This window comes from Megalobrama amblycephala, linkage group LG14, assembly GCF_018812025.1.
Source record: "Megalobrama amblycephala isolate DHTTF-2021 linkage group LG14, ASM1881202v1, whole genome shotgun sequence".
Classification (NCBI taxonomy): domain Eukaryota; kingdom Metazoa; phylum Chordata; class Actinopteri; order Cypriniformes; family Xenocyprididae; genus Megalobrama; species Megalobrama amblycephala.
In genome coordinates, this window is record NC_063057.1 from 48,899,301 (window position 1) to 48,914,243 (window position 14,943).

The 14,943-nt window shown below is 39.1% G+C and overlaps 1 protein-coding gene across 1 annotated transcript in view; it reads left to right on the forward strand.

Annotated features, from left to right (window-relative positions):
• LOC125246150 (peroxisomal succinyl-coenzyme A thioesterase-like) overlaps positions 1-14,642 on the forward strand; it is a 45,796-nt gene extending 31,154 nt beyond the window's left edge. Inside the window, exons 6-11 of the mRNA XM_048157021.1 lie at positions 3,596-3,715; positions 3,970-4,052; positions 12,689-12,779; positions 12,902-12,982; positions 13,276-13,417; positions 13,546-14,642. Coding sequence (XP_048012978.1) covers positions 3,596-3,715; positions 3,970-4,052; positions 12,689-12,779; positions 12,902-12,982; positions 13,276-13,417; positions 13,546-13,661 — 633 coding nt within the window. The 3' untranslated portion in view covers positions 13,662-14,642. The remainder of the gene's footprint in view (positions 1-3,595; positions 3,716-3,969; positions 4,053-12,688; positions 12,780-12,901; positions 12,983-13,275; positions 13,418-13,545) is intronic.
• The last annotated feature ends 301 nt before the right edge of the window (positions 14,643-14,943 follow it).

Consider the following 14,943-nt stretch of genomic DNA (forward strand, 5'->3'; position numbering starts at 1 on the left):
TACCCCTAGATATTTGGTAGTTTGAGCTGGAAGAAGCACACTCTTCTTGGCATTAAGTCTCAGCCCTAACCTTCTTATGTGAGACAGAACAACATCTTGATGTTGGACTGCCATGTGCTCAAATTGAGCTAAAATCAACCAATCATTGATATAATTCAACATGCGAATGCCCTGGAGTCTCAGAGGAGCCAGAGCTGCATCCACGTATTTTGTGAAGGTGCGGGGTGAAAGAACTAGGCAGAAAGGAAGAACCCTGTATTGATAAGCTTCACCCCCGAAAGCAAATCTGAGGAACCTCCTATGCTGAGGATGGATGGATACATGAAAGTACCCTCCAACCCTCTTTGGAACAAAGTACAGGCTGTAAATCCCTGACAGCTTGCTGGGAGGAGAAACCCTTCTAAAGCTCCTTTTTGCAAGAGCGTCAGAACTACCTGTTCCAATACCAGAGACTGCAAGGGGTCCACCACTATAGGGAAGACCCCGTTGAATTGGGGCATGCGAGACCCAAATTCTTTAACCCTTTTCTATTGTGAGCAGTACCCATTGAGAAATATTTGGAAGAAGTTTCCATTCTACCAGAAATTCTACTAAGGGAACCAGTCTCTCGAGACTGGCCTCTGGTGTTTTTTGAGCATTTGAATCGGCGCCCTGAAGCAGCGAACCAGCAGGGAACAACCGAATCAAATGTCAACCGGCCCTCCTCAGAGGGTCGGTGGAGACCACTGCGCCCTGAAGCACATGAGGTGGCAAGGTTGGCAGAACAGCCCCCTGAGGGCACCGAGGAGGGGCGGATACCATATAGTGTGGTAACGGACCCTCTTCGGAAGGGGCTACCCTCGAATGTCCCACGCCACTGGCGTCAGGACCTCTTCGAAGCCTTCTTGGTGATAATAACAGTCCGCAGATCTGTCTTACCCCACAAAGAATTCAGCTGTGTCGCCTGTCCCTGTCCTCAAGCTTTCTGCGGGGGAGCACGGGTGGTGACACTTTTTTTTTTTTTTGGATGAATGGTCAGACCAGTGCCCTGAAACGGCGAACCGGCAGGGAAAAACTGAACTGATGGCTCTACAACCCTCCTCTTCTTGGAGGATCACTGGAAACTGTTGCGCCCTGAAGCACACGAGGTGGCAGGGTTGGCAGACCGGCCTCCTTTCTTTTCTTTTAAATTCCTCGGAATTTAATGTATTCAATATTTCATTTAATCCTCAAATTAAATGCAGCCAGAAACAAACAGTCAAGAATGACAGGCTGAATATATTAGAATACAAAAATAATTATAGATCGTAATAGTTCGCAAGGTATTTTAGGGAAAGAGAGAAAGGGAAACTCCCGTCTGCTCAGTTCCCTCCAAATATATATATATATATATATATATATATATATATATATATATATATATATATATATATATATATATATATATATATATATATATATATACATTATATTTTACGGGCACGTAATCTACGTGCTGCTTCGGCAAACGCAAGATCCGAGCCATATATTCTTTATTGCAGTCTTAATCCACGCGCTGCCTCGGCAAACGCGAGATCCGAGCCTTGCGTTAGACTTTTATTCCCTCGAGAATAAAGCCAACAGGAGTGGAGCTAAAAACTCCTGCTAGTGCATAATTCTCTTTACACTTCGGGACATTTTTATGAATAAACACAGTCAGCTGTGAACTGACGTGCATGCTCCACTCCCAGCAAACAACACATAAATTGTGTGCATACCTACTCGCTTTGTAGTGTAGCACAGGGAGGAACGCGACTCAAACTGCTGTTCACTTTTTTTTTTCTCTCTATATATCTTCAATATTTTTAAGTTTACAAAATCAGAAAGATATTTGATTTAATTTCTCAAAATTAAATCGAGCAAATAATCAGACAAGTATATCACGGTCTGAATATTTCAAATAAACAAAATAATCATGGCTTTCAAACACAACTGATTTGTTTTTGATGTTAGAATAATAAACGTGTGATTTTGAAATACGATATGTGTGTGAGGTGGCAATCCCCAGATCGATATCACAATATCCACGTCCTCAGAGCTGGACATGTGAAGTACCGGTGCTTCAACCCGGGGGAAGAAACCGCAGAGCATGCTTCTACCTGGGAAATGGCACTGAACCTGGCAGGTAAGGGCAGAGAAAGGGCAGTGCCCGTCTCTAACCCCTTTGCCAGATTCATCTGCGAACCCCATGATCTAAGCTGCCGCTTTGCCTCGGCAGAAGCGGGACCTGACGACGAGAAATGCGAGCCGTGGCACCCTCCTCAAAGAGCGCCCGGCGGGAGTGGAGAGGTTTTATATTAAACTTATCACAATGCTCGCAAACAACCCCCTCGAGGGCTGCCTGTGCATGCTCCGCTCCCATTACAAACAACACAGAGCTTGTGTGTATCCCCACCCGTGAAGTAATGAGGATAGGGAGAAGCACACGGACTGAACTGATGTTTGCTCGCCATTATAGTGTTTTATATACATATATATGTGGTGTCACACTGATACTCTTGTTCTCAAACAAAAGAAATTGTTTCTGTATATGTAATTGACAGACAACACCAAATAAGACACACGATAACACAGAGCACTTGCTGAAGACACAGAAGCTGGCGTTCTTTGTTCTCAGGAGTGCTTTATAGTTTCCTGGTCTGTGACGTCACCCACTCTGACGTCCCATCACCCTATTGGTTCAATTTCACAAGTGCTTCACGACGCAATTGCGCAGAGGTGTTCCCAATGCGTTCGACACAGCGTCGATGTTCCCATGAAAGGGAACTGCGTGCTCTCTATTATCCGTATAGCTTCGAAGACTAGAAAACCCATACAAATTAGAGTCCCGCCTTAGTAAAGGAGATACAAAATAATATTAAAATGTATACAAGAACAAATTAGAAGATTAATCATAATAAAGTCTGTTATAATAAAGGATTAATATGCATTTAATTTATACAGTGAAGAATATGCAGTGTTATTTTACATTTGTTTACTTTATTTCTGCACCTGAAAACTAATAAACTAATAAAAAGCACTGTTTATTGCATATGTATCTTTGTTCTGTTGTATTTATGTTGGCCTGCTGAATGTTAAATGGATCCGAACCATGTTCATTAGAAATTATTTGATGATGCAGCAATAAACCTGCTAGTATAATTTAATGCAGGTGTTTTTGAACTTTACTGATTTAAAACATGATCAAAATATTATCTATTTTTATGACAAAATTTCAAATAAGAGAGGAAGTGACAAATATCGGTATTGGAATCAGCCAATAATTGTTTGATAAAATCGGTATCAGTGCATCCCTGAGTGTGAAACATTCGCCGATTCCTACGTCCCTGAACAACTAACCTGGCTACAACTGGTTTTAGCTGTCTGTTTGTTTTTTTTACAGCAGGGAGCTCTTCAATTTCATGTGTTGGAAGCAGGAAAAATGGGAAAGCGAAAAGATCTGAGTGATATTAGATATCTGAGTGATAGCCATCACTATTTGACCCTTGTATATTTTACAAAATTGGGTTTTGTGGTGAGACAGTTGATTTGTCTGTACAGATGTGCGTTTATGTTTGTGTATGCATGTTTTCTGTAGAGAGCGTACCAGATCCTGAGGAATCATCCAGTGGTACAGAAGGATCACCTGGCTGTGATTGGGCTGTCATTTGGAAGTATAATCACACTCGGTATTGTGGCCTACTCCAAGATCATCAAGGTTTGCTTGGCCTACACCAGGGGTCTCCAAACCTGCTCCAACACATCTACCTGTAATTTTCAAGTAACCCTGAACAGCTTGATTAGCTGGTTCAGGTGTTTGATTGGGGTTAAAGCTGAACACTTTAGGACAGTTGCTCTGCAGAACAAAGATTGGAGATCCACACACATAAATCTACATTTTGAATGCAGTTTTTTTTTTTCCTTGTATTACATTGGTATGTTGGTCAGTCTCTATTTATTGTCTTTTTTTAGCCCCAGTGCTGTGTGTGTATCAACGGAAGTCACCTGATTCCTTTTGATAAATCCCTCTTTGAAACCCTCGAGGAGATGAAAAAGTGAGACATAAAAAAACTTATGTTATGAAAAATATGTTATGGTGTTATTAAGTGTTTTGTAATTTTCATTATGCAGTGTGGGCCCACAATATGAGCACTTAATTCATACTTAAAAGTGTAAGAATATCGGCTTTTATAGAACCACAGTTACATTGGTAACTGGCAATTTATTTTATGCTTCCAAACTGTCAGTGACAGTGATGCTTTTGCATGACCATATACCAGCATACTGTAGTTAAGAGGAGAGATGTACATCCATCAGGAAAGAAACTTAATTGGGAGAACTGCAGGCCCAAAAACAATGTGATGTTTTCATATTTCTGTAGAAACTAATTAAAGTGGACGTGATGACCAAGTAGCCTCTGCACATATCTCATTAAGTGGGACCCCATATATGTAATATATTTGATACCCAATATATAAATATCCACCTTAAAAAGCTAACAAACAGAGTTCAAGGGCAGCCATCAAAGCCGGGATGGGGTATCTGGCAGCAGCTTCCATGGCTGAGACATCGAACCATACAGTTGTCCACCCGTACTTCAGCATGCACTTGTACCACGGTCCAACTTAAATCTGATGACACATCTATAATATTGTTTGTTAAAAATAACAGGTAAAATAGACAGACAGAGTTCGGCCATGAAATACTAAAATGTGCTTCTAACTAGGGCTGGGCGATTTGACAAATTAAATATAATTTTTTTCAGAACGACTGACAGATTCAAGATTTCGATTTTGTTTTTTTGGTATTTTTTTATTATTAGGACTGTTTGCAATTTAGTCTTAGTGACTTAGGAGTCCTCTTGACAACTCCTAACGTTTCACAGATTTAGGAGCTAGTTTTAGTGCTAAAATGCTTTGTAAAATACTCTTAGAGAAAAAAGTTTAGGACCACTAAAATTAGAACTGATATGGCCATTATTTTTAAGAGTTTCTCCTAAATCAGCGATTTAGGAGCTACTTTTAGCCTTAAGATGAATACGGCCCCTGGTGGTGGATTGTGTATAAAGTTACAAATATCTTGGGACAGTCATAGATTCTAAAGTGACTTTTGAAATGAAGTGTGAGACGGTATGTAAAAAGGGACATCAGCATCAGTTTTGCCCCAGAAAGCTGTCCAGATTTCACATTGATAAATCTATGGCCCTTTTCCATTGGGCTTTTATTGAATCAGTCTTGTCGTTCTCCCTTTTAGTGTGGTTTGGTAATTGTTCCCACCCCTTAAATGCTGAGTTTAAGCTCCTCCCCTCTGGATGTCGGTTTGTGGCCCCTATGTGGAGAACTAGATGATATAGAATTACTTTTGTACCTGCAGCTATAGAACTATTAAATGAAAAAAGCAAGAGATGACACTCTTTGCTATGCATGGTCACTTTATTTTACGGTGGTTAAATGGTTACTTAAGGGATAGTTCACCCAAAAATGAAAATTTTATGTTTATCTGCTTGCCCCCAGCGCATCCAAGATGTAGGTGACTTTGTTTCTTCAGTAGAACACAAATGAGGATTTTTAACTCCAAACGTTGCCGTCTGTCAGTCAAATAATGGGAGTGAATGGGAACTCGAACAATAAGAGTCGAAAAAACGTGCATAGACAAATCCAAATTAAACCACGCATCTCGTGACGAAACATTGATGTCCTAAGACACGAACTGATCAGTTTGTGCGAGAAACCGAACAGTATTTATATCATTTTTTACCTCCAATACACCAAAATGTCCAACTTCATCACTCGCTTAGTGAGGTCTGATCGCGCTCTGACAACGGCAGTGATGTCTCGCGCATAGACTTCAATGAGTGCTAGACATCACTTCCGCTGTCAGAGCGTGATCTGACAGCAGAACAGAGACATTTCACATCTTTGATGTTTTCATCCTCTCTAATTTTGCGTTCTGGCTCAAATTGAAAAGACTGATCGGGTTTTAAAAGGAACCCTGCGTATATTAAGACCTGTATGCGTTACTAGATTACCGTTGAACCAAAACATACAGATAAAAAGCCTCAGTCATCAGGGCTAAAGTGAAGAGAACAAAGACGCAGTTAGGAAGTTTTATTCGTCCACATTCTGCACAACTTCCGCTAATAAAGCAGTAAAGACTTACATCACTTCTCTTGTGGCTCATTGACTGAAAATTGCAACCAAAAGCTGCACAATGTGGCATCGTATATTATATTCTGAGTTGTGTTGCATTAAAAATAGCAATATGACAGTGTCATGAATGCCTTTTTTTTTTTTTTTCTTTTTTTTTTAAATCAAATACAATGTCAATATCAAATTTTTAAGTTTGACTTAAAGCTGCAGTAGGTAACTTTTGTAAAAATGTATTTTTTACATATTTGTTAAACCTGTCATTATGTCCTGACAGTAGAATATGAGACAGATAATCTATGAAAAAGATCAAGCTCCTCTGGCTCCTCCCAGTGGTCCTATTGCCATTTGCAGAAATACACCGCTCCCGGTAAGAAACAACCAATCAGAGCCAGGAGGAGTGTCTTAGCAGTGTCAATCAAGCTCGCGTGTGCGCTGATCACACCACTGTCATGCAGAGCGCGTACAGGCGTTCAAATTCAAGATTACCGGTGTGCTGCAGCTTTGCTTATGGCAGACAAACAATCCAAACTGCCAATTCCTCGAGTGGCACCTGCTCATAAAAATAAAGACGGGTAAACGGAAAAAGACAGATGACGATGATAAAAAAGCCAAAAAGAAAGAATTAGATAGAGCCCGAAATAAAACGAGGGTAAATATCGGAGCGGCTTTTCCGAGGTGGAGGGAGCTAAGTGTCCTGAAAGGATTAAAAACCGATGCAGAGTTAGCCACATTTCTGCTTGACAAGTAAGTATCCCTGCTTGATTTGTTTCATTTTTTAAGAACTACACAACTAAGATCATTTCAAAACAGGCCTGACCGTCCCCTGCCTGATGCTCCGTGCACACCACGGCTTCCTGTTCTCCCCGCCCGGTGACTCCTTGAAGTCGCTGTGGTGTGGATTCCTCGTCGGAGCCCATTGACTCAGTGTCAAAACTCTAGCTGCATAACGTACAGATAAAATGTCACGCACTGTGCAAAGCAACTATTGAAACCTACTAATTCACTGGCTTGTCATGTTGCTGAAATAATGTACTAGCCAACCTTATTTAGCATTACATATCGATAGAATAATTACTTGCATACTGTAACGTTAGTTACCGTTATATTATCATACTGGCTATTTATTACTTATAGAAATAGTGCAACGTCATATAGTTACATTACATGTATTACAAAATACGTAATGTTCTGAGGACCAAGTTTGTAGTCAAAGTATGGGCAGGCCATAGTCAATGTAAATCATATTGTTGATGTTTCGTCTGTACCAGTGAATGTGCCATAACTGTTTATCCGCCTTACTAACCTGCGCGTTCACGGGAGGGAGGGCTGTAGCGCAGCAGAGAGCAAGGGGGAGTGACCTGTGAGTTGTGCTTGTTCAAATTTTCAGGCTAAGTCAACGTTTTCTAAAAACTCCCTACAGCAGCTTTAAGTGTCTAGATACATTATGGGGCCACTGTATGATAAAACAGTGTGAACTGAAATAATAGTAGTTCTGTCATATCCATTACCATGACAATTGATAATTGATATGGCAATGCTAATGTATTTGATCTTGGCAGAATAGATCTGCTATGCTGCTGCTGCAGAGCAAGTACTAAGACCTGCTACTGTCAATACATACACAGACATTGCTGTGAGCATGTAAGACATGCTGCTGCACATATTGCATGCATGAAGTAACCCCGTAGCAGATCAAGGTAGAGCTGGGGAGGAGGAGGATTTCTGAAACCATGCTGCCAAACTGCTAACCACAAACACTACCAGTATTTGAATGTTGAGCAGCAGCTCAATAAAGCAGGAAACAAGAAAAGTACAGACAGGGCCCCCACACAAAATCTTTTCCAGAAAATTTACAGACTACAGCCAATGCCAAATAAAGCTACACAGTTGCGCAGCTTTTCCTAGTTTCTCTACATTTGGAGTTTGTAGCACAATTATACAATGCTGAAAAGAAGACTACTGATAAAAGTTTGTAAAGCAACTTTTCACCCAACAATTGCACAGGGTAATGGGAGAAATAGACAATATAAGCCGATACAGCTGTGGAGTGAGAAAGCAAGCATATGAAAGAACATAGGATGAGATGGGACAAAACACATCCCTCAAACAAGCAGAGCTACCACCAAGATGTGTTTTTTTTTTGTTTTTGTTTTTTTTAGGGCTGCACGATATATCGCATGAGATTGTCACACGCATTTCGTCAGTAAAGCCGGTTCCCTGATTACCTCTAAATCGCCATCACCTGCTTTCAAATGGAGCGCCATTTAATAGACAGAGCCTTAGTTCACTGACAAGTCACGCAATATCGCGTTCATATCGCAGATGAATCGCCTTCGATAATGAACGCAATATTGCGTGGCTTATCAGTGAACTACGGCTCTGTCTATTAAATGCCGCTCCATTTGAAAGCAGGTGATGGCGATTTAGCGGTAATCAGGGAACCGGCTTTACTGACGAAATGCGCGTGACAATCTCATGCGATATATCGTGCAGCCCTATTTTTTTTTTACTTTTACTTTTTTCAAAGAGCCATGAGACTGCATATTTTAATATCTACAGGTGCATCTCAAATTAGAATGTCGTGGAAAAGTTCATTTATTTCAGTAATTCAACTCAAATTGTGGAACTCATGTATTAAATAAATTCAATGCACACAGACTGAAGTACTCTAAATCTTTAGTTCTTTTAACTGTGATGATTTTGGCTCACATTTAACAAAAACCCACCAATTCACTATCTCAACAAATTAGAATATGGTGACATGCCAATCAGCTAATCAACTCAAAACACCTGCAAAGGTTTCCTGAGCCTTCAAAATGGTCTCTCAGTTTGGTTCACTAGGCTACACAATCATGGGGAAGATTACTGATCCGAAAGTTATCCAGAAGACAATCATTGACACCCTTCACAAGGAGGGTAACAAACATTCATTGCCAAAGAAGCTGGCTGTTCACAGAGTGCTGTATCCAAGCATGTTAACAGAAAGTTGAGTGGAAGGAAAAAGTGTGGAAGAAAAAGATGCACAACCAACCGTGAGAACCGCAGCCTTGAGAGGCTTGTCAAGCAAAATCAATTCAAGATTTTGGGTGAACTTCACAAGGAATGGACTGAGGCTGGGGTCAAGGCATCAAGAGCCACCACACACAGATGTGTCAAGGAATTTGGCTACAGTTGTCATATTCCTCTTGTTAAGCCACTCCTGAACCACAGACAACATCAGAGGCATCTTACCTGGGCTAAGGAGAAAAGAGGAACTGGACTGTTGCCCAGTGACCCTCTTTTCAGATGAGAGCAAGTTTTGTATTTCATTTGGAAACCAAGGTCCTAGAGTCTGGAGGAAGGGTGGAGAAGCTCATAGCCCAAGTTGTTTAAAGTCCAGTGTTAAGTTTCCACAGTCTGTGATGAGTTGGGGTGCAATGTCATCTGCTGGTGTTGGTCCACTGTGTTTTTTGAAAACCAAAGTCACTGCACCTGTTTACCAAGAAATTTTAAAGCACTTCATGCTTCCTTCTGCTGACCAGCTTTTTAAATGCTGATTTCATTTTCCAGCAGGATTTGGCACCTGCTCACACTTGCCAAAAGCACCAAAAGTTGGTTAAATGACCATGGTTTTGGTGTGCTTGACTGGCCAGCAAACTCACGAGATCTGAACCCCATAGATTCTTTTCAAGAGGAAAATGAGAAACAAGAGACCAAAAAATGCAGATGAGCTGAAGGCCACTGTCAAAGAATCCTGGGCTTCCATACCACCTCAGGTGTGCCACAGACTGATCGCCTCCATGCCAAGCTGAATTGAGGCAGTAATTAAAGCAAAAGGAGCCCCTACCAAGTATTGAGTACATATACAGTAAATTAACATACTTTCCAGAAGGCCAACAATTCAATAAAAAATGTTTTATTGGTCTTATGAAGTATTCTAATTTGTTGAGATAGTGAATTGGTGGGTTTGAACAGGTGAACAGAAAATTGGTGAATTGGTGAACAGAAAATTACAGAAATCTATGTGGGCTAAACTGGATCATTTATCAGTGCTTTGGCGCAAAATGCATTCAATGACTACATCTTTCAAATTACATTAATTATTTTCTCACTTCGACACAACAAATGCCAAAACTCAGTGTACCTACAGACCAATTTTCACATGCTTACATACTTTAACAGTTTTCAAAACTGTTTAACTTAAGTTCAAAACAAAAACATAATACAAAACTGAATAAGACAGAATATGCTGCATTTCTACAGTATTATTGTAATGAAATATATTCTGAATCTAAAAAAAAAATCAATTACTATCAAAGCAATTAGATTAGAATTATTATTAGAACACCTACATAGAGAACACCTACATAGTCTTTCAATTTTTATTATCCATTCAAAGGGGAAAACTTCAGAATAATTTTGTAAGCATGGTTCATGTAACAAACTGCAGTGAATTATAAACAATAGAGTGTTATTCTTGTTTTGTTAAGAGATTTTACAAAAGAAAACAATGCTACTAGTGTTTTTTTTTTAGGTCAGTGTTTTATGACAAATTGTGTTTGCTGGGTGAAAACCTTTGCTAGAGTTCTGAGCTGATTTGAGAAATGAAGTGTTTTGGTTGATTTAGTGCAAAATTAACTGCTGTGTCAAGATGAAAGTTGATTAGGAGAACTGTGTGAAGAGTTTTGAAAAAGTGACCTAAGTAGCCTATTGAGAAATGTGTCCGATTGTAAAAAAAAAAAAAAAAAAAAAAAAAAAAAAAAAAAAACTGTATTAAGCAAACCACCCAATATGCACAGAGATATGAAAGAGTGTTCACTTTGCAGATTGCTAACAGCAAACACTACCGGAATGTTTGAATGTTGAGTCGCAGCTCATGGCCGCTAATGCAACAGCAACCAATCAGCTGCGCTATGTAGTTAACGATGTCCACACATACACGGGTATTTTTATAAACATAGTTTTTCCCTCAAAAATCACATCCACACAAGCACGGTTTTAAAAAATCTCTGTCCACATGAAAACGCAAAAACATGCTATGAAGCGCTGTCAAAAGCCATGTTGACCAATCAGAAGCCTGGAAAAAGGTGTATTACTGGGGCACGTTCAAGCTCAAACCGGTGCGCAACGTTTTGCTACGTTTTCCGGGTTGAACGACGTTTCCTGGAAACGGTGTGCATCGGTGTGCAACGGGTTTGAGATGCGTTTTCTCTCGTTTGGTGGGCGTGTCAGAAATGTCAGCCCAATCAGCGGCAAGATGTATATAAACCAAGCGGTATTAAAGAGACAGCTTGCACAATGAGTAATGTAATATAAAAATATTATACTTACATATTTTGATGTTGTATTGAGAAGTGACACTTTAATAAACTTTTCTATACTCCTCTGATTATATAATGGTAAATATTACAATATCAAAGCACAACAACAGTGATCAGCAATAATGATAAGCCTAATTAATACAAACAATAAAAATAATATAGATCATAACACAGTCTTAAAGGTAAGAAGTGGATTATCCTTCACCTGAAATGTTTGTCTTTTCATCCTGAAATGCAAGATAAGTGTTGTATCACAATAATTAGAAGTTTCCACAAATCCTTTCACTGGATTGGGATGTTATCTTTTATTCTGGACGGCAAGGGCAGTGACTGTAACATCGAGTGTATGTTGCAGTATTAAACACCTATTTATACCAACTTAATCAGGCTCCGAAAATTCTTCAAAAGAACACAAAGAATGTCCTTCTCAGCTGCCATTGTTGCAACTCTTGCGTCATCAGAACGGGGTGTACGACGCACCACCGTTTCCGTTTAAAAAACGTTTTGCAACGTTTTGTCGGGGCAGAACGCAGCCCTGGTTCCGGTAGGCTAACAACGTTGTCATTTATTAAGAATTGTATTACTATTACTATTAGTATTAGTATTATTATTAATTCCATAAACCAGAACAATGAGATATTCATTCAAAGTAAAAAAAAAAAAAAAAATTGTCATAAGCAGTGACATTAGTATTGCATTCTGACACCTCTGTAACGCAATATAACGGGAAAACTGTGCATGTATGTGTATACATGTTATATGCCCTGTTAGCACAGTTATTAAGCAGCAATATTTTGGCTACGTCCTTCATTGCACAGACTTTCCTCACGTAAACAATTAAATAAAGGTGCAAAATCTGACGTCAAACAAAGGAGATAACAGCGCGCACCCTAATGTCACTAGCCAAAATCTCCGGTTTCACCGTCTACATGACAATGCTGTAAGTTTCTAAAAAATCTTCACCCTGGCCGGAGTTTTCAAAAAAGTTTGGTTTCAGTTACCGGATACTGCGTTTGGTCGAACGGCCAAACCGCATAGAAAGAGCTGTGGTTTTGAAAGTACCCATCTTCTTGTGTACAGGGCTTGAGTTCAAGCTAGTCAGCCTGCGCCATCTACAGTTTCATGACAGAACTAGGTATTAATTTGTCATTTTTGTTTCCACTACTAAACAGCAGTAATTTTGAGTACATTTTTTCATTCTAAATGTTTTAATAATGATAAGCACATTTTTATTAATTCCAGGAATATAGATAAACTACATGTGAATAAGGAGAACCAGTTAATTCACAGAGATATCTTTTCAACTCCCCCAGACCCACCAATAAAAGTAGACGTGAGTATATGTTGATATGGATATGTTGATATATAGTCTGTTTTGACTATATATCAACATACTGTATGTTGTTCATTTTATTTTCCTGTAATGTCAATTGTTTGTTTTTAAAATGCATGCAGGTTGGGAGAATAAAGTGTCCACTTCTGTTGGTGAATGCTGCTGATGATCAGACTGTTCCTGCAGTTGAATCTGCTGAAGATGTGAGTTACATATCTTATATATTTTCTGCAGTTAAGAAAATAACTGTACTGTAAATGTAGTTAAACTTGGATAACATTCAAAAATAACAAACATCTTCAAGTGCAGGAACAACTATAACGTTACAACTTTTGTTAAAAAGAAGCATTTCAAGCCCCCTTTGAACCATTTATTTCATGGTAAAAGGAACATTTACTAACTATTAATTTATTAAAATGGATGAAAAATTCATTTCACCCATTATTCAAATTGTCTGACATGATTTGGATCAGTGATATTTACCTTTTAAACCCAGATTAAGATGATGATGGAGAAAGCAGGAAATAGGCACTTGTTGGAAGTCCTGACTTATCCCAGGGCTGGTCATCTAATTGAACCACCATATTCGCCTCACTTTCGTGCAACTAAGTACAACCTACAGTTGACAAAACAGAGAGGTATACATGCATAATCTACTGTCTCATTTCATCTTGTTTTTGTTTTGTTTTTACTGGCTTGATGCCAATTCTATACTTTATTTGTGATTGTGTGTTTTACATCTGAATGCATTTTGGTGTTGTTGCAGTTGTCATGCTATGGGGTGGACAAACCAAACCACATGCATACGCACAAGAGGATGCCTGGAATAAGATATTAGCATTTCTGTGGAAGCACCTCTACTTTAATTCAATACTGCATTAAAGAAAAACCTCTAACGGTCTCATTTCAGATGAGTAACTTCATTTTAAGTTGAACCCCTTTAAATTCAAAAGTTTTAAATCTGTATTGCTTTTAATTAATGACATGATGATGTTATTGATGGCTGGTTTGAGAAGAAAAGGTTTTGTATTTTAGTTCATTTTCAACTGAATTTGTGGAGAGATGCCTTTCTTAAAGATTTTATAGTTTTGTTTTAGTTTAACTTCCATGTGGATGGACACTGAGATGAGATCAGGGGTGTCAAACCCAGTACCTGGAGGGCTAGAACCCTGCAGAGTTTAGCATCAAACTTAAAAAGATAGTTTACCAACAAATGAGAACTATTTACTCACCCTCAAGCCATGCTAGATGTATATGACTTTCTTCTTTCAGACAAACACAATCAGATATATATTTAAAAATATCCTAGCTCTTCCAAGCTTTATAATGGTAGTGAATTGGGGTTGTGATTTCAAAGCCCTGAAAATGCATGGTTGCATTTTTTGGGGCTTCAAAAATTGCATCATCTGTTACATAGCTCTGTATAAACTTGCAACACTTTCTTTTTGCAACACTATAAGTGTGTCCCATTGGGTAGTCAAAAGTTCTACACACAATTGCGGTCTTCACACCCACTTGAAAACTTGGGCCAAATACAGGAAACATGTAATGTAAGTTCACAAGTTGTCAAGTGCAAACAAGTGTAGGTATTTGGATAGGCCAGAAAACTACAGGTATAAGCTTCAAGGTATAGGCCCCCAGTATGTGTTGGAACTAAACTCTGTAGGACTGTGGCCCTTCATCAGGAGCTAAGTTTTACACCCCTGCCTTAGATGAACAAACATACACTTCATACTACAATACATCAGGGTTGTGTAGTCCATATAAGCCACGAATTCTCTGCATACCCAAGCCATTTGAGAGAATGACTTTGTGGACTCGCTAATCAATTAACAATATAAATTACTATAAATTCCCTTGTCATTTGAGCTGTAACATTAAGCTTACATAATAAAATGTTAGTAAGATGTTTGTAACTGTCCTTCATTTTTTTTATTTGCCAAACAACTGTAATTTTCTTAAAATCTGTGCCATAAAGGATTTCAGTAACCGTATCCAGAACAGCTCTGGTGCCTGAAGCACCACCAGCGGCACACCTTTCTGCACAATCAGCAGAAAGGTGTGTTTCATTCCTGCCCACAAGTAGAAATCAAATATTCAAGTTGTTTATTCATTTTCTACACTGACCCCTTCCCAACCCTGAATCAGTGTTACATGATTTCAT